At 49.0% G+C, this 21,153-nt stretch overlaps 1 protein-coding gene across 2 annotated transcripts in view; it reads left to right on the top strand.

Annotated features, from left to right (window-relative positions):
* The window catches only part of HUNK (hormonally up-regulated Neu-associated kinase), a 43,476-nt gene that overhangs the window by 6,600 nt on the left and 15,723 nt on the right, over positions 1–21,153 (top strand). For both annotated transcript variants that reach the window (XM_053972020.1, XM_053972019.1), the window contains exons 2-5: positions 7,144–7,436; positions 15,378–15,433; positions 19,237–19,372; positions 19,600–19,727. In XM_053972020.1, the coding sequence (XP_053827995.1) occupies positions 7,144–7,436; positions 15,378–15,433; positions 19,237–19,372; positions 19,600–19,727 (613 nt within the window). The remainder of the gene's footprint in view (positions 1–7,143; positions 7,437–15,377; positions 15,434–19,236; positions 19,373–19,599; positions 19,728–21,153) is intronic.

Below are 21,153 nucleotides of genomic sequence, written 5' to 3'. Positions count from 1 at the left end.
AACCCCGGGCTGTCGTGCTGTCTGAACAGCGGCACGGCAGCGAGCTGAGGGCTTACAGCTGACTCTGCTGTTCTTCAGGGCTGTGGAGAGGCATCCAAAAGCCAAGAGGTGGGGAGATGTCAGCCAGGAGGTGAATTAGGGGGCTGGCAGAGTTGGTGCTCACCTGGCAGTGTGGGGTACAGGTGCACCAGAGCACACTGGCTGGACTCTGGCCATGCTGGTGCTGCTCTGCTTGCCCCACTTTGGCTCCTTCAGCTCCAGATCGGCTGAGCTGCTGTTTTCAGATGAATTGAAATGCTCTGGGGCCCACCTAGGACAGAGGCAGCCCTCTGTGAGCTGCCTCAGTGACCCCTGGCACACCTGAGTGCTGATCTGTGCTCTGGCAGTGCTGGCAGAGAGCAGGGTCAAACCTCATCCTCAGGGAAAGGGCCTGGGAGGAGCCACCACGGTCCCCCAGGGAAACCACCTGGGAAAAAATTAACAAAAGCTGGCCAAAGTCTCCTTTTCTGTCAGTGTTTGCTCTGCTCTGGCCCTGAGCTCTGGGCTCAACACCTTTGGTGCCATTCCCATGGTGCTTCTCATTTGCCATGTGAGATCAGAGGCACGGCGAGGAAAACCACTGCAACAAAGGGAACTAAAAAAAGCCAAGTTATATAAAATAAAGTTCCTTTGCTCTCTGTCTGTTGTGGAAGATTGTCATGGAAACATTTTTTTTCAGAGAATAAATTCGTTTTCTGTGAATAATGTCCACAGAGCTGAGGGAAAGAGCGTATTATTTATATATAAAATCTTCACTGGAGACACCTTTTTCCTGGCTCCTGACATTGTAAATGTTTTATCTGCTGTGTTTTAAATCACTACAAAGGAGGGCATTACCTGGCCCTCAAGAGCAGTGGCTCACGGGGATGGGCATGTTGGTTTTGGTCTTCCCTAAAGCCAGAGAGCTGAACTGGCATTAAATCAGGGGCACTTAGCCTTCCTTAACTCCAGTTCTGCATGAGATGGCTAAAATGTGAAGCAGGGGCTGTTTAATGGGAAACATATCCCACAAGCAGGGAGATGGGAGGATGTTGGCCGCCGGCGCTGGGAGGGCGAGTTACGCCTTATTTTCCCTGAGGAAAGTCTGCCCTGATAGCTGCTCCCACCTTGAGTTCAGAGCTTTCCTCCAGTGTTTTGGCCTGTCGGTCTTACCTTAGGAATGGGGGTCAAAAAGGCTTTTCCTGAAAAAAAAAACCAGGGAGATTTTGGGAGGCGGCGCTGGGTGGATATTTTTGCGAGGCAAACCCACCCGTCGCAGGCACTCAGAGTCAAGATTGCTCCTTGCAGGAAATGTCTCCGGCCTGGAGGCTGGTTTTGACAAGGATCTGTAAGGATTTCTCTTGGAACCTCTTAGTGCATCCTCGTGTATGTCTGTGCCTGGCTTTCTGCCACCACTACTTTCATCAGTCTCTGCATAATCTCTCCTGACTTGTGCAGATATCCTGAGAGGCCAGGGAGGTAAAAATGTGCAGCTCTCCCTCACGGCTGCCCCATTAATTAGCTGGCCAAGAGAGCACTGAAAGGTTGCTGGAAGTGATTTCTTTCTGCCAAAGGCCAGACAGACCCCCACCACGACCCCCCCCCAAGATAAGCCATAAACCAAGTTCCTTCCCATGGATGGGGCTGTTCTGTGTTCCTGCTCCCCAGGCAGCCTCTGGAATCTGTGCCTGGTACAAATGCTGCTGCTTTGGACACGTAGAGCCAAGGAAAAATGCATTTCATGGAGGTTTCTTTTCAGAGTGGCTGGGTAGAGGCACTGTGTCCCCCCCCCTCGCCTCCAAACCATCTCCTGCTGGTCCCTGGGCTGTGAAAGTCTGGCTGTTCCAGGTGCCAGGGATGCTGACAGGTCAGGATATGTCTGTCTGTCTGTCCCAGTTGGAACAAGGGATGAGAGGGAAAAAGCAGCTGGCTCTATGGAAACAGCAGAGCAGAGGTCCAGGGAAGGATAATCACAGCTGCCTGTGGAACATGGCACAAAGTTCCCCATAAATATGATGTGAGGTGACAGACATGTTGAAGAGGAATAGCCTTGAGTTTGCCTATTTTACCTTTTGGGATGCTCATTTTAATTTTATTAAAGAGCTTTCTCTTATCAGAAATCTTTCCCCCATGTAGGTGCTTGCAGGAAATCATCGAGTCAGTGCTTAGCATTCTCTTAATTAAATGTTTTGAGCTTCAGTCAGTTACTACAACAAACAGTTCCTGGACCTCAAGACTGTTCTGAAGCTCTTCTCAGAACTCTTTCCAAAACTTCAGCATAATTTTTTAATTACTGGAAAGAACTGGATAGAGCAATCCAATAATAGTCCCCAGTGCCTTGGACAGGTGTAATTAACACCTTTTTTTGCGTTACCAAATACATCCTGCTTATGCTTTTGGGGATTAAGTTTAAGTTGGCTGTGGCACCGAGAGGCCTTAGGATCATTTGCTTATCCAAAGTCCTCCTGAATCCCTCTCTAGCCTGCTGGGTGCTGTTTGGGCTGCAGGGAACTGGTGGGATGTTGTTTTTATCCCCTGGCAATCGGATTCCTTCCCTTCCGGCTCGCAGGGATCCGAAGTACACGAGTGAATGTACCCGGAGCTACTCTCTTGTCTGGAGGAGTTTATGTGGCTTCAGGGGCTTTGATTTCAAGCTTTCCTGGCTGGGTCTGGCCTGCCAGCAGAGCCAGTGGCCTTCTGCCTGCTGAGACATTTATCCTGGACTCGTCTGCAGCAGCTGGGTTTGTGTATTGCTACACCCCGAACTCTTGGCTGAAAATATCTCAGCAGCACTGACTCCTCCCTACCTTTTCTGGTCGCTGATTTTACTACAATTAGAGCGAATGCTGAAACACCCTTTTCTTTAGTGCTTTATTTCTTAAGGTACTGGAACTTGCTGTATAAAAACCCACGCTCCTTTACTGCACTGTGAAATTTGCTAAGCTGTAACAGTTAGAGGAAAGAATAAACTCTACCCAGAGAATGAAATTGGCATTTTCTAGTCCTTGGATTTGGTTGTGATGAACAACTTGTTCTGTGCCTGGCTGGGTGATTGCCCAAAATGAGATGCCCTCGAAGGGGTTGATTCTGGGACTGTGCTGACAAAACTGTGCAGGCTTCAGAGTTAGGTCTGTTTAATGTGATTTGAATTGGCCACCCAAAATCACCAGCTGGCTTTGAAAAGGGAGCTCAGATTTTTGTGGTGAGAACAGTGGTAAATACAAAGCAAGCTGCAAGTGAAGCCAGACAGCCATGGCTGGAAATAAGAGAGGAAAGAAACTGAATTTATTGCTGCCTTGGGCACAGCAAAAAGAAAAAAAGCTGGAGATGGGCTTGCAGTACTGATGGCTGCAAATATCTCCGTGGTCTGGCTCTTTGTCTCATTCTCCTGGCTGAGGTTAAACTGGACAGTAAAGTTTGTGATTTGGGTGCAGAAGTCCAAGTCTCAGGCCTTGTCTTTGCTTGTGGCCCGAGCTGCAGCTCTGAACTGCACTGGCACGGGCAGGATGCTCCAGGATGGTGCTGGGACTCAGTGCTGCTGCCTGGCCTGGCACCAAGTCAGGCAGGTCTGCCAGAAGGAGACTCTGGGGAAAAAGAAAAAAGAGGAAAAAAAAAGATGAAAAAGGCAGGGGGTTGCCCCTCCAACAGTGAAATAGTCCCTCCAATAGTTGAGGTTGCTTCTCTTGTGCTCTGCTGGTCTCCTGGCCAAATCCCACTGTTCTTGCTGGATTCTTTTTCAAACCAGTTTCTGTTGGTCTCCTGGCCAAATCCCACAGTTCTTTTTCAAACCAGTTTCCTCTCAATTCAGCCGAGCTCCCTTTGGCAGCAGCCAGCAGGAGCTGCCTCCCTCTTAGAATTTGCAGAAGGAAGCAATCCAAGCGGCTGGGTAAGTGGGGAAAGCTCTTTAAAGGTCCTCAAAATGTCACACCCTGATTTTGCAAGGCCACCCCCTGTTCTCTGCAGGGTTAAACACGTTATGACATTATTTCCCGAGCTGGGGCCAGGGCAGTGGAAGCGTTCCTGCAGTTGTTTTTGCAGGCATCTGACCTGGGCATTGCTCAGGACCTGGAAGACTGAGGGAAGCAGCTCTGCTGCAGAGCATTCAGGCCGTGAGCTAAAGTGGCCCCTGGGCAAGCAAATCCCTCCAGGAGCACAGCTTCCTGGGCTGGGGCTTTCCCAGGTGCTGCTGGCAGAGGGATGAGGATGACTCGGCCTTCTGCTCACCGAGCGCCTGGAGGTTCCTCCTGCCCCGAGCAGCAGGTGGTTGGCAGGTCTGGGAAGCTGCCCAACAGGAGCTGGTGCCTCCTCTGCATGGCCCCAGGGATGGGGGCATTCCCAGGATGAGTGTGACCTCCTTCCCTGCCTGGTGGCAATTCCATACTGCTGACAAAGGGGATGCAAAACGCGGCTTCTCCGGTGGCAGCAGCTCTGCCACCAGATTTCTCCCAGATTTCTCCAGGCAACGTTTGGTCCTTCAAGCTGTTTCTCCTCAGGTTTATTTTTTCCCCTGGGGGCCTTGCTGTGGCTGTTTCTGTGCAGTTTGGTGCCAGCCAGCTTCAGCCTCCCCCGCCTCTCTCTCCCTGAGATTCTCAAGCCCTCCCCAGGCAGAGCTGGCAGCGTCCCCGTGCCCGTGTGTGGGGGACACGTGCCCGTGTTTGGGTGAGGACACGTGCCCATCTGTGCCGGAGTTTCAGCCCCTCTCTCCTGCATCCTCTCCTCCAAGGAGGGGAGAGCTGCTGGCCCTGCCCTCGCCCGCTCTCGGGTGCGCCTCAGCCCAACCTGGAGGATTTTTGGAGAGGAGCAGCAATTGCTCATATGATGTGTCACACCAGAACCTTCAGGAAAGTAATTCATTCCAACAGTGTGATTCTAGGACTCAGGAACCAAAAATATGGGCTATTACTCATCTTTGTATCTCATAACACAGAATAACCTAAACCATTTATCTGTTTACACAGCAGAGGTTTAGCCAAAAGCAGAATGTCAAGAGCCACTGTTGCTACATATTGAGAGTAATTACTTGCTTTATCATTAATTTTTTTTTTTTTAATTTCTGTGCCAGTGTTGGCCAGGAACTCGAGTCAGGAGATAGGCATGATGCAGAAACAAAGAGCCTCTCCTTGAAGCTTGGGAGAGCAGAGCTGAGTAATTGGCGTGTCTTGAGTGGGCTGTGAAAGCTCCAATGTGTTTGTTTGATGATTACCCAACATCTACAGTATTTTCTCTACCCAGTGCTTTTTCCCTTCTGCATGAATGAAATCTCCAGGTGCATGCACACACATCCACCCTGCACAGGAGGCTCTGTGTGTTAAGTGTGTCTGGGCACATTTGGCCCTCGCTTGCCTTGCTCTGCCTCTGGATGAACTCAAAGTCAGGGGTATTTAACTAAGTCAGCCCTGGGGTAGCTCTGTGCGAAGTCTGATCCCTAGAACAGGGTATTGCTGGAACAAATCTGCTGTTTGCACCTCTGTCAGCTGTGCAGGGGGATCTCTTGGACCTGAGGGAAGGGGTCTGGAAGGGGGATAGGTGGCTCAGAGCTGGGGTGAATCCCAACGCCGCCTTGCTCCTGTGCTGGGGTTGGTGGGGTGCCTGACAAGGTACCTGTCAAAATTAGGGGAAAAGTTCATCCTTAAGGCACAGAGAGCTAATTCTTGGTGATGGTGGCAGAGTCCTCAGTAGTCCCATGGCTGGCTCTGTCTTCTGGGTTCAGGGGCTTGCTGCACCTCCACAGCTGAGCTCAGGCTGGGCAGCACATGTGGACATGTATAATGTGCTTTTTTCTGTCAAGGAATTAGGGGTGACTTACCAATATGAATAATAGATTGCTGCTCCATGCTGTTACCCCTCCGTGTTCTGTGCCTTGCAGCTGTGATAAATACCAGCTTTTAACTTGTTTTTTTAAACTTTTGCAGAGATTGCTTTGTGCTGCCAATGTACGGCGTGGTATCTCATGTTTCTGTAACCTGTGAATTTGTTTGTCCTCACCAGAGTAACTCCTGTGGTTTGCTGTCTAAATACTCCGTGCAAGCCTCTGTGCTCAGTTCCATCTCATTAGATGAAAGAATGTACTAATTTAAGTCTGTTTCCTTGGTGAATCACCTGAGGCTTTCAGCAAGGGGTGAAATCAAGCTCTGATTTACCTGTTGTTTTATCTGATGGCTAAGTGGTGTCAGTGAGCAGTCAGGAGTGTGGGTCATGGTCCTGATGCTGCTCTGAGCTCACCCAGGCAGCTCTGCTGTGTGGTGCTCACCCTCACCCCGTTACCAGGGCTGTGGCATCAGGGTGATCTTTCCACAGCAGGAGCACATTCAGCCAACAGCACGCTCAGCAGCATTGGCTCCTGGCTCTTAGCACACACCAGGAAGCCCAAATTCCTGCAGGTTTACCCTTCAATTCCAAGGCATTCATGTCACAGGGGAGGTGCAGATGACCCTGAATATTTTTAGGGATGGAGCAGCCACAGCTCCTCTGGGCATCCTGTGCCAGGGCCTCACCACCCTCACAGCCAGGAATTCCTTCCCAATATCCCACTCCCTCTGGCAGTTTGAAGCCATTCATTCCCCTTGCCCTTGTCCCAAGACCCTCTCCAGCTCCCACAAGAGAGAAAAAGCAGAAAAAAAGAAATGTGCCAGGAGAGTGGCACCAAAATGGTTTTGTTTTTCATAGCATGTTTTTTATGCAAGTCCTGCAAAGCCAGCACTTGACTACAGTTTAGGAAAATTGTAATGAAAGGATATCATCTCCAGTCATGTATTCAAAGCCAAAAACAACACTTAAAAGTTGTAAACACCAGCCTGGAGGCTTTCTGAGTAAGCAGCTGCAATAAATGCCCAGCCTGAAGCATGTCAAGTGTTTGTGGGTGCTTAGTGGGATTGTCCCCTCTCCTTTGCTCCTGATTTCCTGGCAGTAATTTTGGACTGTCGTTGTGCAAGGAAATAAAGGATGGACCAGTCAGTGGGGCTGGAAGAGCAGCTCTTCTTTCTCTGACCTGTGCAGCTGTGCCCGAAGCCACGGTGTGCCAGCTGAGAGGGACATCCTTTTGACTTCTGGCTTTTTCTAATGGTTGTTTACACAGGGTTAGAGCAACAAATCATCGCTCTCCCCCCTCTCCTGCTCTCTCCTTAGGTGGCAGTGAAAGTGATTGACAAGAAAAGGGCCAAGAAGGACACCTATGTCACCAAGAACCTGCGGCGGGAAGGGCAGATCCAGCAGATGATCCGCCACCCCAACATCGCCCAGCTGCTGGATATCCTGGAAACTGAGAACAGCTACTACCTGGTCATGGAGCTGTGCCCTGGGGGCAACTTGATGCACAAGATCTACGAGAAGAAGAGGCTGGAGGAGCACGAAGCCCGCAAATACATCCGGCAGCTCATCCTGGCCGTGGAGCACCTCCACCGGGCAGGAGTCGTGCACAGGTAATCTGGGGGAGCCTCTCTGCTGCTGAAGTTGCTCTCAGCTCCTCTAAGTGGTGTTTGTGTGTGCTGGAAGGAGAGTCCCTCGTGGAAACGTGCTCCTGAGAGCTTTGTGGCTGCTCCTGCTGGGGGTGTCTGGGTGCTCTGACCGCGGGCACGAGGCTGTACCTGCAGAAGGCATCAGCAGCTCCAGGTGAGCTGTGCTGACTGCACTGCCAGGAGCTGGACTCCGTGGTCCCCGTGGATCCCTTCCAGCCCGGGGCTTGCTGTGGATCTGTGCCAGTGAAGATAAGGTACACTCCAGAAGCAGGGCCCTTTCGCTGCCAGCGCTCTCCAGAGCTCTGCACCAGCAGGAGCTAACGGATCGTTTCACCACTTCTTTAAAAAGGTGCTTGTGCAAGGCTCCTGTGCCGCTGGTGGCAGCACAGCAGGCTGGGGCGTGAGCTGGTTTGCCCAAAGCTTGGTTCCAGGGGTTCCTGGTTCCAGTTCCAGGGCTGGCACAAAGCCTCAGTGGGACCACTGAAACCCCTGGCTCCTGCTGCCCTGCTCTTTGCTTTTGTTGCGTCGCCTGGGCACGGGGTGGAGAGAGCCAGGGCTGCTGCAGTGCAGCACCACCTCCTTTCTCTAGGGGCCTTCACCCACAGAACCACGGGGTGTGCTGGGCTGGAGGGACCCCCCAGGGATCATCCAGCCCAACTCCTGGCCCTGTGCAGGACACCCCAAAAATCCCACCCTGCGCCTGGGAGCATTTCCCAACCTCCTGGGCAGAATTAGGTGATGCCACACGATCCAGTTTGCTCGGAGTGCCACAGGACTCCTCATTTGGCACATGTTGGCTTTGACCACTTCCAGCCTGTTGATTTTAAGCATTTTCCAGCCACTCCTCGAGCTCTGTGGATGAGCAGGGCGTGCATCTCCTGGCAGGGGGATGCTGTGGAGTTAGGAGTTCACCTGGGCTCCGGGGAGAACAGGACAAGCTCAGCAGGCTGATGAATAAAGAGTGGCTGAAGGCCCTGAGCAGCAGCTGGGAGAGTGCAGGTGGAGATGTCACATGTGACTGCCTGTCCCTGTACCTCTCTCCTCTCTCTGCTCTCTGCTGCCATGGAGACAGGAGGGTGGTGGGCTGGCTGGACCTTTGGAGCCAGCATCTCTCCTCTCCTGTTCCTAGGTGTATTTATAGGGAGCCGTGCTAAGAAGGAGGCCCTGCTTTCTAAATTTGGGCCAGCTGGTGTTAAGTCTGGACTCCCACACAGTTCCCATATGATGCTGAGCAAGTTGTGTGGGCCCCATCCATCCTCCTGGGTTCTGTGGGCACGCTGCAGGAGCCAGACATCTGAATGCTTTTCAGGATCTGGCTCTGCAGCTCCTCGGCTCCACTGACTGTGCAGGAGGTGGGGAGCTGCCCACAGCCAGCCCCTCCAGCTGTGCCCAGCTGTGTGCTGAGCTGCCCACCACTGTGCAGCGTGGGTGCAGCTGCCTGCCTGGAGCTCCACGTGCTCTGAAAGCTGCTGTTTGCTTGTCTTGGGTCTCTGTGCCTTCCCTGTGATCCATCAGGGATAATTGCCGCGTGCACAGGACGCCTCTGGTCTCACCTCGAGCTGCACTTCAGGTGCCACTGTAACATAAATATTTGAGCAGCCACCAGGTTCTCTGTCAGCCTCAAAACTGCTGGTCTGTTTAAAGTATTGACCCCACAGTTTGAGGCAGGGACAAGGAAGAAGTTTGCTTACTGCTTTCAAGGATCAGTTAATACCCAGTATTTAGAGAGAGAGAGAGATACAGGAAATAAATCAAGTTTCTGAGATGGGCAGAGGAAAACAAGGCAGGATCAGATGAACATGTTGAGCTTTTAAGAGCAGGACTGGGTCAGCAGCAGCAATTCCTCTCAATGAAAAATTCACCTTCTGCACAGAGGCCAAGGCACTTACAGGGGGCTAGCAGGCTTGGCTTTGATCCCATTCTTCTTCAGAGAGGACTCAAACCCACATTTTGTACAAAAACAGCTTGTTCCCTAAGCACAGGCTGGAATCAACAGGCTCTGGTGGTGAGAAGGAGGCAAGGCTTTGGGCCAGGGAGAGCCTGAGTTCCTGTGTGGATCCTGAGTTCCTGTGTGGATGCTGAGTTCCTGTGTGGATGCTGAGTTCCTGTGTGCATCCTGAGTTCCTGTGTGCATCCTGAGTTCCTGTGTGGATGCTGAGTTCTTGTGTGGATGCTGAGTTCCTGTGTGCATCCTGAGTTCCTGTGTGCATCCTGAGTTCCTGTGTGCATCCTGAGTTCCTGTGTGGATGCTGAGTTCCTGTGTGGATGCTGAGTTCCTGTGTGGATGCTGAGTTCCTGTGTGGATGCTGAGTTGCCCTGTGTGCATCCTGAGTTCCTGTGTAGATGCTGAGTTCCCCTGTGCATCCTGAGATCCCCTGTGCATCCTGAGTTCCTGTGTGCATCCTGAGTTCCCCTGTGGATGCTGAGTTCCCCTGTGCATCCTGAGATCCCCTGTGCATCCTGAGTTCCTGTGTGCATCCTGAGTTCCTGTGTGGATGCTGAGTTCCCCTGTGGATGCTGAGTTCCTGTGTGGATCCTGAGTTCCTGTATGGATGCTGAGTTCCCCTGTGTATCCAGAGTTCCTGTGTGCATCCTGAGTTCCCATGTGGATGCTGAATTTCCCTGTGTATCCAGAGTTCCTGTGTGCATCCTGAGTTCCCATGTGGATGCTGAATTTCCCTGTGTATCCAGAGTTCCTGTGTGCATCCTGAGTTCCCCTGTGGATGCTGCAGGTTGTCTCTCCCCCCTCCCCTCTCTGCTGCCCCTGTGACCTCAGCACAGCTGCAGAGGCTGTGGGAGGAGGCAGCAGCAGCCCTGAGAGCAGCGTGACAGTGCTGGCCTTCCTCTGGCAGCTGAGCTCAGTGCGTGCAGCCCTGTGGTGCTGAACTAATCCCTGCCCCACAGGCAGCCCCCTCCATCCACCCTGTTTCTCAGATCACTGAGCAGCTTCCTGGGAGGCTTCCACGCAGTGAATGAGCTGGTCTAATTCTGCCCAAACTGATAAAACTTGACACAATCATATCTGCAAGTATTTTCTCTGGCTTAACCCATTCAATGAGTGGCCTTCTTCTGCAAGCAAAGAGTGGAGGGCAGTGTGGAGATGCAGGAAAAGCCCTGGTGCTGTGATCTGGATTTATTCTCCTGCCTCTTTCTGAGCAAGTGAGGGAGGAAAATAAACAATTACCTCAGGAGTTGTCCTTCAGCATCTCGGCCCTCTTGACTGTGGCAGCTCTAAAAACAGGCTGCTCAATCAGCTACTGAGGGAGGGAAAAAATAGTGCAGGAGGCTGATTCATTCTCTGCCTGGCTGCAATGGCAGTGTTCTCTTGTTGTTGTTGTTGTTATTTTTACAGCAGGTAAAAATACCAGCGCTTCCATGCGCGTGGTGATCCGGGGGTGTTGGACTTGGCCACGTGTGGAACAAACTGCAGCGTCCTCAGGGAGAAAAGGGGCTGCTGACTGTCCCTCCAAATGCTCCCCATGGGATGGGGCAGGGCCCTGAAAAGCTTCTTGACGGCGTTTTTTGTGGGGAGTGGTGTAGATGGCTTAGCCTGCTCCACCTGGCAGGAAAAACCCCCGATGGAATGAAAGCTGGATGGGATTTGCTGGTGTTGTTTGATGAGTGTTGCTCAGAAAGCTGCATGGCTTACAGGCCAGAGCTGGCACGGCACAGAAGCGCTCAGGTCACCGCTCTTTGGACAAGAGCAGGGACCCAGGATTCAGTGGAGATGCTTCTGTTAAGAGGCACTGATGTGTGAGCAGCCTACAATTAAAGAACTTCAAGAAACCTCATTTGTATTTAGAGGTGTAAAAATACCCCCCAAACTCATTTTTGACTGCGTAGACGTATTTTAAAATTCTAAATATGTCATCTGCTGAGGTGGGTGAAGTCTGCAAGTTCCAGAGTGCAGAAGCTGCTGCATCTTTGGTGAGGGGTGCCCAGGGTTCAGAGCTCCTGGGCTGCTCCACTGAGAGCAAAATGCCACTATTCTATTTATAATTTCGTGTTATCATTTGGGTTGCTTTCCCTCTATCAGGAGAGCTGGTTGGTTGCTGCTAAAAATACACTTGCAACAAGCTGTGAATCAGGTAGGAATATTTATCTTTTCCTCTGACACAGGAAAATAGAACCAAATGGCAGGGTCTGGTGAAGCTTTCTCTTGGCAGAGGGTGTTTACACAGGTCCTCGTGCTGTCAAAAAGCAGCATGAGCAATAAGCCCTCTGGGAGCACAAAGACAGCAGGGAAAACGAAGTGAAAGCCTTGGTGCTTGCCACTGCATCCCACAGGAAATTCTCAACAACCCTTTTAAAGTCATTTTAACAAAACTCAGTCCCATTCAGTGCAATTACTGTCAGGTTGTCAAAGAAAAGAATTGAATGGTGTATTGGTAGCAAAGATGGCTTGCTGCATTCCCCTTTTCCTGCCCTCCTGGCAGCAGATTCCTGCCTTCCACTGCCATTTGGTGATGAAAAGCAGGTCGGGAGTTTGAAAGAGATGAAAAAGCCTGGAGTTCTGGGCAGAGCTGGGTGATGCCACACCATCCAGTTTGCTCAGAGTGCCACAGGACTCCTCGTTTGGTACCTGCTGTTTGACATGCTGGCTTTGATCACTTCCAGCCTGTTAATTTTAAGTGCCAGTAGTCTGGCTGCTGATGCAATATTTATGACAGATCCTGCTCTGCAGAACAAACTCTCCTCCTGAAGCATGGAGCTAGTTCATTTTCTGCTTTATTTCAGGTCTCAGAATTACCTTTGGGCATTCCCTCTTGGAGTGCTCTGGTGTAAACCAGCTAAACATCATCTCAGTGAAGCCAATGGGCCAGATTCCTCTTTTACAGAGGCAGCCACATGGAGTCCAGTGACAGAAGACTTGGGCTCAATATTGATATTTTGATATCGAAGCCTTTGAAATACACATTGCTACATAAATGTGGTGGTGAACCCGAATCTCTGCAACCTCTCCAGCTCTTGCACAAGGCTTGAAAAGTGGCCTTGAGGGTTGATGGTTCAGGAGTGATTTTCTGTGGTGCTGTTCTGATTAAAAACAAGATTCAGGAGAGAGCAGCCAGTCACTGCTGCTGTGCAGCTGCTTGCTGGCAAAGCCTTCCTTCTCATCCTTCCTCCCCCAGACAAGAAATAAAGTGTGAAATGCAAAATTTCCCTTCTGCAGCCTGCTGCCTGCCATGGCATGGAATGAACTGCTGTGGGGGCAGCTGATGGGGTCACTTGCTCCAGGGATTCACTTGTGTTCCTCTCTGGAGGCACTTGGGGTTCCCAGAGTGGTCCAAAGAGATGAACCAGCCCCATCGACAGCGGGGCAAACTCCCAAAAAGCTCAGCCCATCGAGATGGTGTGTTTTCAGTCCAGGGAGTGCCAGCTGTGTGCTGCCAGCTCCACAAGCTGAGGAGACATAAATATCTGCTGTGGGGATGCAGCCTGGCCTTCCTTGCCTTCATTATTCCTCCACTTGACTGACTTGTCCCATAGTTAGACACTCCCAGCCTCAGGGAACTGATCCCCTAGGCAGAGGTGGCACTTCTTGTTCCTTTTTCATCTAACACCTGAGACTATATTTAAGTTTTTCAGCAATGAATGCTGAGAATTTGCTTATGGGGGAAAACCCATAAATAATCCTTTAGTTGTGTGGTTTGGGTTTTTTTTTGTTTGTTTGTTTGTTTTTTTGTGGAGCTGTGACAGTGAAGGAACCAGATCAGATTTACTTCAGGGAGGGGAAACTGAAAGTGTCCAGAGTTCCTGCTTTGCTGCAGTGGAAAAAGAAACACCATTGCCCCCAGAAGTGTTTGTTTGGAGGCCTGCATTTCATGCACTGTGGGATAAAGGGTTTGGAACATGGAAGGCAAGTAAGACACTCAGTGGAAGTTGGTGAAAGGTCTGGAGCACAAGCCCTAGGAGCAGCTCAGATGAGCCTCTTTTTTGTAAAAGACAATTAAAAGTTTGTATTGGGCAGAACTGACTTAATGAAGCGTTTAGGATGTTCAGGGAGATGGGTCCTGAAGCCAGGAGTGCAACTGGGTTGTACCAGCACCAAGAGAAATGTGGGAAAGCTCCTGTTGTCCTGGCTCCTGGTATTGCTGCAGAAATCAGAGCTTTCCTGTCGGGGTGGACAGAGGCTGGTGCAGATGGACCATCAGATCAGTTAGCACTCACTGGCAGATCTGCTGAGAACAGACAGATGGGTAAACAGCTTTAACCAGCACTCTGTGCTGAGGCAATATTTACATTTCTATCTTTTTCCTCTGATGGCTTTAAAATGCCCTGTAATATTTACCTTTTGTTTCTTTACCTTGAATCCTTTAAAATACCTTTTCTGGTGTTCGTGGTTAGCCCCCCCTGTCACTCATTTGTTATCCTGATTGCCTGGATGTCTTTTCTCCTTTTAACTTACAGCTTGCATTTTTTTCCCTTTCCTTACCTTTAAAGTCTTGCTTCTTCTTAGCTAATATTTCATATACTCAGAGCTTCCAAAATGCTCTTTCTCTTTGCTTTGAGGTGCTGTAGTGAGCATTGCAGTGCTTCTGTTGATTTCAGTTTCATTTGGGATTTTAGAGGTGGTGGAGGGGGGCTTTGTTTTGTACTTCTTTGTCTTTCCCAGACTGTTTTTGTTTGTTTGTTTGTTTGTTTGTTTTTTATTTTTTTTTTTTGAAGTCTCTCCCGTTAAGTAACCAGCCCTGATATTTTAGGTGTGGTCTCCCCTCAGAGGGGCAGAATCCCCCCTTCACCTTCTGCTTTTAATGCAGAAAATCCCTCCTGTGTAGGGTCTGATGAAGTGAGGGTCATCCTACCTACTCTTCTGCCTCTGTTTGTTTGAAACACAGCATGGGCATAAAAGGAAACAAAAAGGGACATTTTGGAAAAGACTCCAAGTCTTTCTTCCACAGGAGGTCCCTCCTTGTGGAAGTGCTTGGCTTGCTTTGGTTGGGTTCCTTGTCTTGTTTTATTAAGCCTGGTATCTCCATCTGTGGTGGAGGTGTTTTTCATCACTGCCTTTGCCTCACAAAGGCAAAACACCATGGATGTCCCTGACTTCCCATGATTAGAGCTGATGGCTTCATTACCCAGATTTTTCCTTTTTTTTTTTTTTTTTTTTTTTTTTTCTGCTGGGAGAAGCATCCCTGTGGATATCCCAGCATGCTGATTGTTCCAAATATCTCCAATATTTGGATATTTCCAACATTTCCATATGTCTGGATGGGGGCAAAAAAAAATCCATGTGGTGAAGACAGCCAACTGCTAGAAGTCTGCTACGCAACGAGTTGTGTAGCAACCAAAATTCTATTTTTCACATTGTACTGAGTGCTCAGGCTGCTCAGCTTGGGCTTTTGGGGTGATTTTTCTGGGCGGCATTGGCCAAAGCATTTCCATCCCTCAGCCTTGGATTCTACCTGGGGTGTGTGGGAAGAGCTGTGCTGATCTCTGCAAGGAGTTTGGCTGCTCGCAGAGGGCTGATCCTGGTCTCTCCTGTAGACACAGGAGATGTAGATCCTCCTCAGATCTCACTTTTATCCTGCACCTGCTGCCTTGGGCTGCCAGGAGTAAGGAGAAGTTGACCTCCAGTTCCCAAAACACGCTTAAAATGTTTCCAGTTTGTAAGTTTTCTCTAACTCGCAGTACTTAAGGAGCTCGAAGAGCCTGGTTAATTACAGGATGTACTGACAAGTGCTTGTAATGTCATTTTGTGCCTGAAGAATAGGTGGGAAGCAGAGTGTGAAAGCACTGTTAATTTTGGGCAGGATGCATGGGGCTTGCTGCTTTCACTGTGGAACTGTGTGTGCTGCTTTCATTGTACATTTGATTATACACAAGCCTTGCACATACACTGATGAGAGTCAGGCAAAGCTGCTTCATTATTTTGGAGACTCACTCAAAATATTTTCTTTCTTTCAGAGACTTGAAGATAGAAAATCTGTTGCTAGATGAAGACAACAATATCAAGCTTATTGGTATGGAACCAGTTTGGCAATTCCAGTAATTAAAATTGTTAGTTTTATAAAGAGAGTTTTTGAGACTTCATAATCCTCCATGTGACAACTGCTAATGTTGCTGCAGAGAGGAGCTGAGAGAGTATAGATAGCAATCAAGCTGTTCCTGACAGCATTTTGTGGGAAAAAAATGATCCAAATAATTCAGATTTAACTGGGTATGGGAATAATCCTGCATCTTAAACCCACATCTTTCATACTCAAATCGGGAGCTTGGTAAGGAATTTAAGAATTGACACCACAGGAGTGGTTTATTTTATTATCTCGATCATTTCTTATTTGCTAGGGGCTGGATTCTGCCCCCGTGAACATATGCTTCCACTGAAGTCAGTGGGAGTTGCACACATTTTTAGCAGCTGGCAAAATGTGGTCCTATATTTGTATTTGTTAAATTTGCTTCCAGCACCCAGGACAAAATTGGTTTAGAGGGCTGTTAAAGAATAAAAAAGATCAACGGTGGAGCCTCGATTGTGTTTAGGTATCACTTGTATGTGGTGCTTGATTCATTCAAGCTGTGCAGGCATTTTAGATTAATCACTGGTGGGGATAGTCTCTCACTGCCTTGCATAACTCCCATTAATGCTAATGTGGGCATTGAAAAGAAAATATTCCTTTCATAAAAGAAATGCCAAACATCTGTTTGTGTTCCTGCCCATGCCTACACTCTTGCCAACAGCAGTGTCTGTGGCTGCAGACTTAAAAACTCAGCTGGCTCTCTTCAGAAAGTTTCATGGGCTGGAAAGGGGTGAGAAAACCACCTGGCATTCAAACACCCAGGTGCAGTGGACACTCACTGTGATGTGCACAGTGCCTGCATCCCCAGGCAAACAGGGGGAGGATGATCAATGGAATCCGAAATACCCAGCTGTTACCTTGGGAATTCAGGTTTGGAAATGCCACCCTGACTTCCAGGGATTGCAAATCAACCTTCTGGGAAAATAACAGCGGAGAGAACTCTGGTTCACCTCAGCTGAGGGTCAGGAGGACACTGATAAGTGGCCATGAATCATTCACCGGGGCCCATGGATACCACCCATTATCCTGATTTAGCAGATAAGCCAGACCAGATGGTTTGCACCACATCTGATGGATTTAAAGAACTCCCATCACTTCCCTCTTATTGGGTGCCTGCTTAGAGCTTGGCATCCAAACCAAGCCCTTCCCAGATGATACATGTACAGTTAAAACCCACGTGCCAAGAAAAATGACTGCAGGCCTGTTCCTGCAGTTTGCTTTGGCTGCATGGAAGGGTCTCCTCGCAGTGGGTGGTGGGGGGAGCATAGAGAAAAGAGAGGTTTGGTCTTCCACAGCCTCAATAAATTGTCCTCAGCTCTGCAGCCTGATGTTCAGGCAAAGCAGATTGCAGTGTATGCTGAAACAAAGCAATTAGATCCCACCACCCAGCTGGGGGGGGTTGCAGCAAAAGAAAGGCTGCAATATTTTGTGTAGCCTGCCTTCCTAGAAATGACCAGCTGTGTGCCATCACACAGTCCTTCCCAGTAAGGCTCTTCAGGAGTGAAGAACATGTTTGGGGAGGATTAAAGTGCTGCTTTCCATGACTGGGAGAAGAGACTTTGAGCTACAAAACCATCTCACGTTACCTGCTGCGGGGTGAGAGCTTGGTCTCTGTGATTTGTTCAGCACCAGACACAGGAGTAGCTGATAAAAATCAAAATCTTGTTCTTGTAATAGCTGTGCAAGGAAGAACGAAAGGTGAAATGAAGATTGAAGGTGGGATATTGAAGTCACTGCTTGTTCATGCATTTCAGTGAGAGCTGCTCCAAGGGCACCTCGGATTCGTTCCCCCCTTTGGCTACCTGACAGGGTGGTTTAGAACCTGCTCTTAGATACTCTTCTTGGAAGAATTCCCTTTGAGAGGACTTATTCTTATCAGTCTGTTAATCAGATTGAAGAACATCAGGATTGGAACTGTTGGAAGGAGCTCACTCCCTGTTACCTCCCAGCCCACGTGGTCGCTGCCACAAGACCACGCAGAGTTCTTGGTGTCCTGCTGGGACGCCCAGCTCTGCTGAGCTCTGTGGAGCTCTGCTGGTCCAGGGGCTTGTGTTCCACAGCTCTTCCCCTGTTCTGACTGGCAGAGCTCCAGGGATGGCCCTGCATCCACAGCTTGGTGTGGATTCCCTGGGGGCGTTGAGGGGGAGCAGAGCGATGCGAGGATGCTTCCCTGGCACCAGCAGTGGGGGTGGTGGAGCTCCCACGTGGAAATATTTACTTTGGGAAGACCAAGTGCAGCCTTAGATGTGAATTCTGTCATTTGCTGGCCTTCATGAAAGGCAGAGCCAGGCAGTGGCAGTGAGGTTATCAGTGCTGCTCTCATCGAGATCAGCAGTGCATCCTCAATAAAAATAATGAAAATCACACTGTGATCAGCATGTGCTGACACAGTGTTAATAGCAACATCCTCATTTCCATGGCTGTGAAACCCCTGTCCCCAGCGTGGTCCTATTTGCACACATTCTGCATTCCAACAGGGATAAAAAAGGCATAGCAGCTGTAATGCACGAGCTGAAGAAAGTGGACAAGGGGTTGACAATTGAAGCAAATAAGAGAATGAAGACCTCTCCTAGAGCACCCCTCACTGACACTGATGAAGGGCTGCTGATTGACACCGTGACAGAACAGAGCCCCTGGATCCTGTGATTGTAAAACATTACAGTGCACTCCAGTCATCTGGAGCTGGCATGACACAGCAGGGTAAGGACCAGGAACAATGCTGTGTGGAGATGCTATTTCTAGGAGTTTTTTAAAGTATTTTACAGCTGACAGATCTCATCTCAGGCCACGGCTAATGAACACGTTAATTAAGATAATGGATCCTCTGCAGTAGCTGTAGAAGCCCCAGGGATGATTAAGCAGTGCCCAGAGGTAATTGTTTTCCATCAGAGGCAAGGAAATAATCTTGATTCTCCCTTCAGTTTTGACAGTGTTCTGCAGGAAAACCCCTCTTTAGGTGTGAGATGTGACTCCTGTCCCCCTGGGCCTGCCTGGCCCTCAGAGATGCAGCCAGTCGAGTGCAAAGCACTGTTGCCACCATTTAGGCACTTCCAGTCACTGTGATAATTGCTTTTTTTTTTTTTTTTTTGGTAGGAGTTTTTGTATCTTTGCCTGGTTTAGTGAGGGAATGAGGCTTATGTGTCTGCTTCTAATACCTTGAGGAACTCCTCAAATTTCAGCCAAATTTGGTTTTCATCAGGGTGAAAGCTAAGGGACAGGCCAGCACTGCAAGTCCAGTGCAAATAAGTGTGCAGGTAAGGAAAAGAGCCACAGATTTATGCCTGAGAGAGGAACTGAGGAACTAATCAGATGTCAATGTTCTTAACAGTGGTGGTTTTCAGAGATTGAGAGAATATTCTGAGTTGGAGAGGGCCCATGAGTCCAACTCTTAATAAATGGGATTTGTTGTTCCCTAAACCCATCCTGAGGTGGCTCAGGGTCTGGGACAAGCTCAGCTCTGGTTGTTGCCATCCAGCTGCCAGTGAAATGGAGCTGCTCTGTGTATGAAATGGAAAATTTGGCATCTTCTAAGGCTCTTCTTATTGTTTGGGGGAGCCTCTGGTTATTTAGCACCTTGTAGAAGCAAATAACATCAAATTTTTGCATGTCGGTGAGGTTTTTTTTTTTTTCCTCTTCAGGGAGTTCACTGCTTAGCTTTTGGGGAAAAAAAGTTATTTCTTTTTAACTTGTGCTCTAGCACAGTTTGACTGTGTCTCTCTTTCATAACTGTGTCTCTCTTCCTTTCACAGACTTTGGATTGAGCAACTGTGCAGGAATTTTGGGTTATTCTGATCCCTTCAGCACCCAGTGTGGGAGCCCAGCATATGCAGCCCCTGAACTTCTGGCAAGGAAGAAATACGGGCCCAAAATAGACGTTTGGTCCATGTGAGTTCCTTCTCCAGTTTATAATTGTTACTGCAGAGAGCAGGGACAGCTCCAGCTGCATCAGGGGGCTCAGGGCCCCATTCAGCCCGACCTGAAATGTTCTCAGAGGTGGGGCACCAACCCTGTAATAAGTGCCAGACATTAAAGATGAACTGCAGTCTCCAAAACCTAAATTTTCCCCTTGTTCCCCATCACTTTGGTTTCTCTTTCTGCCTGTTTTCTTTCAGTGGGGTGAACATGTATGCCATGCTGACTGGGACATTGCCCTTTACTGTGGAGCCGTTCAGCCTGAGAGCCTTGTACCAAAAGATGGTGGACAAAGAGATGAACCCCTTTCCCACCCAGCTCTCCTCAGGTGAGAACCCAGGGGGGTGGATCCAGAGGGTCAGAGCTGTTCCATGGGATTATGGCTCCTGAGTCGTTGCTGCTAATTGGGAAAAGCTCCTTTATTTTTTTTTTTTTTTTTTTTTTTGCGTTCTGGCCTCTGCAAGACCTGCAGGAGTTGGTGCAGCAGAGTTATTCCCAAGTTGTGCTGAATATGAGAGAGGGAACAAGTCTGTGAAATTCTGTGGGGCTGCTTTTGCAGAGCAGTTGGTCAGTTTTGCACATCCAGAAGATTCTAGCACAGGGTAAGGATGGATGGACAGATTATTTTGGAATAACAGATTCCTGGGCTTTACCATGACTGGGGTTTAGTGACAAGCTGCCTCAAATGACCTCACATTTATTATGGAATAATGACATGCACCCAGAAAGTTATTTTGGGACAGCCACCGGGGATAACCTCTGTGTGTTCACAAAATGCAAAATAGTCTATGTATTAGTATTAGGAATATTAATTCCTGCTTCAGAGCCATGTCACTAGGCAACAGAATCACTTTTCAGCTTGCAGCAAGGCCACTGTCAGCACTTGGAACAAGCTCTGTTTGGTAGCTGGCTTTTATTTTTTTGTTGTCCATGGAGAGCTGCTGTCTCCTTCCCTGGCAGCCTGTTTGCAAAGGGCTTTTGCTAAAATTAACAAAAAGGGAATGGAGACCATTGTTAGAGGGTGTAAAGGAAACCCTTGGGAGCTGAGTCACGAGGTGAATTCTCCAAGCAGAGATTTAGGATTCCACCTTCCAGCCTGTACAAGGCCAGAGCCTGAGCAGCCAAAAAGATAACATTGCTTTTTAACAGGCTTGCTTTTGCTGTTTCATCCATCCCACCATTTAACAGCAGAGATCAGATTTTCTCCATTTTCAGCATCTGTAGCTCACTTGACACTGTGGAAGGCAGCATTTTGTTTATCCTGTGAGAGCTCCAGCAGCCTGAACTTGCAGAGATGATGGCAAATTAATGGACTAGATTTAAAGATGTTGACCTTTGCCCAAAAGGTACCCATCAGTCCCTGACCCCAGAGACGTGGCACAGTGTGATTTAAGGTGACATTTGTTCCTGCCACGTTAGGCTTTGGGTCACTGGGCAGAAACTCTGCTCTGGGAATTGTTAACTTCTTGGTTTGTGGACCTTTTACTGTAGTTGGGTCTTAATTTCTATAAATTCATCTGTAAAGTAGAGAATTTCCACAGTAAAAATTTTCACTTTTACATGCCCAGTACGTTGTCTTTCAGTATTTAATTTCCTGCTTACTGAACACACAGCCCCCTCACGCAGCCTTATCACTGAGCAGGAAAACACTTCCATTTGTGTGAGCCACAATGCTGGGTGACCGTGAGCACCCCGAGCAGCCTGTGTGGCAAAACAGGGAAATTTTGGAGTTGGTGTTTGATTTTCCCACTTGG

This window comes from Vidua macroura, chromosome 2 (assembly GCF_024509145.1).
Source record: "Vidua macroura isolate BioBank_ID:100142 chromosome 2, ASM2450914v1, whole genome shotgun sequence".
Lineage (NCBI taxonomy): Eukaryota > Metazoa > Chordata > Aves > Passeriformes > Viduidae > Vidua > Vidua macroura.
The sequence above is the reverse complement of the archived record's forward strand: the minus strand, read 5'-3'. Positions and strand labels throughout refer to the sequence as shown.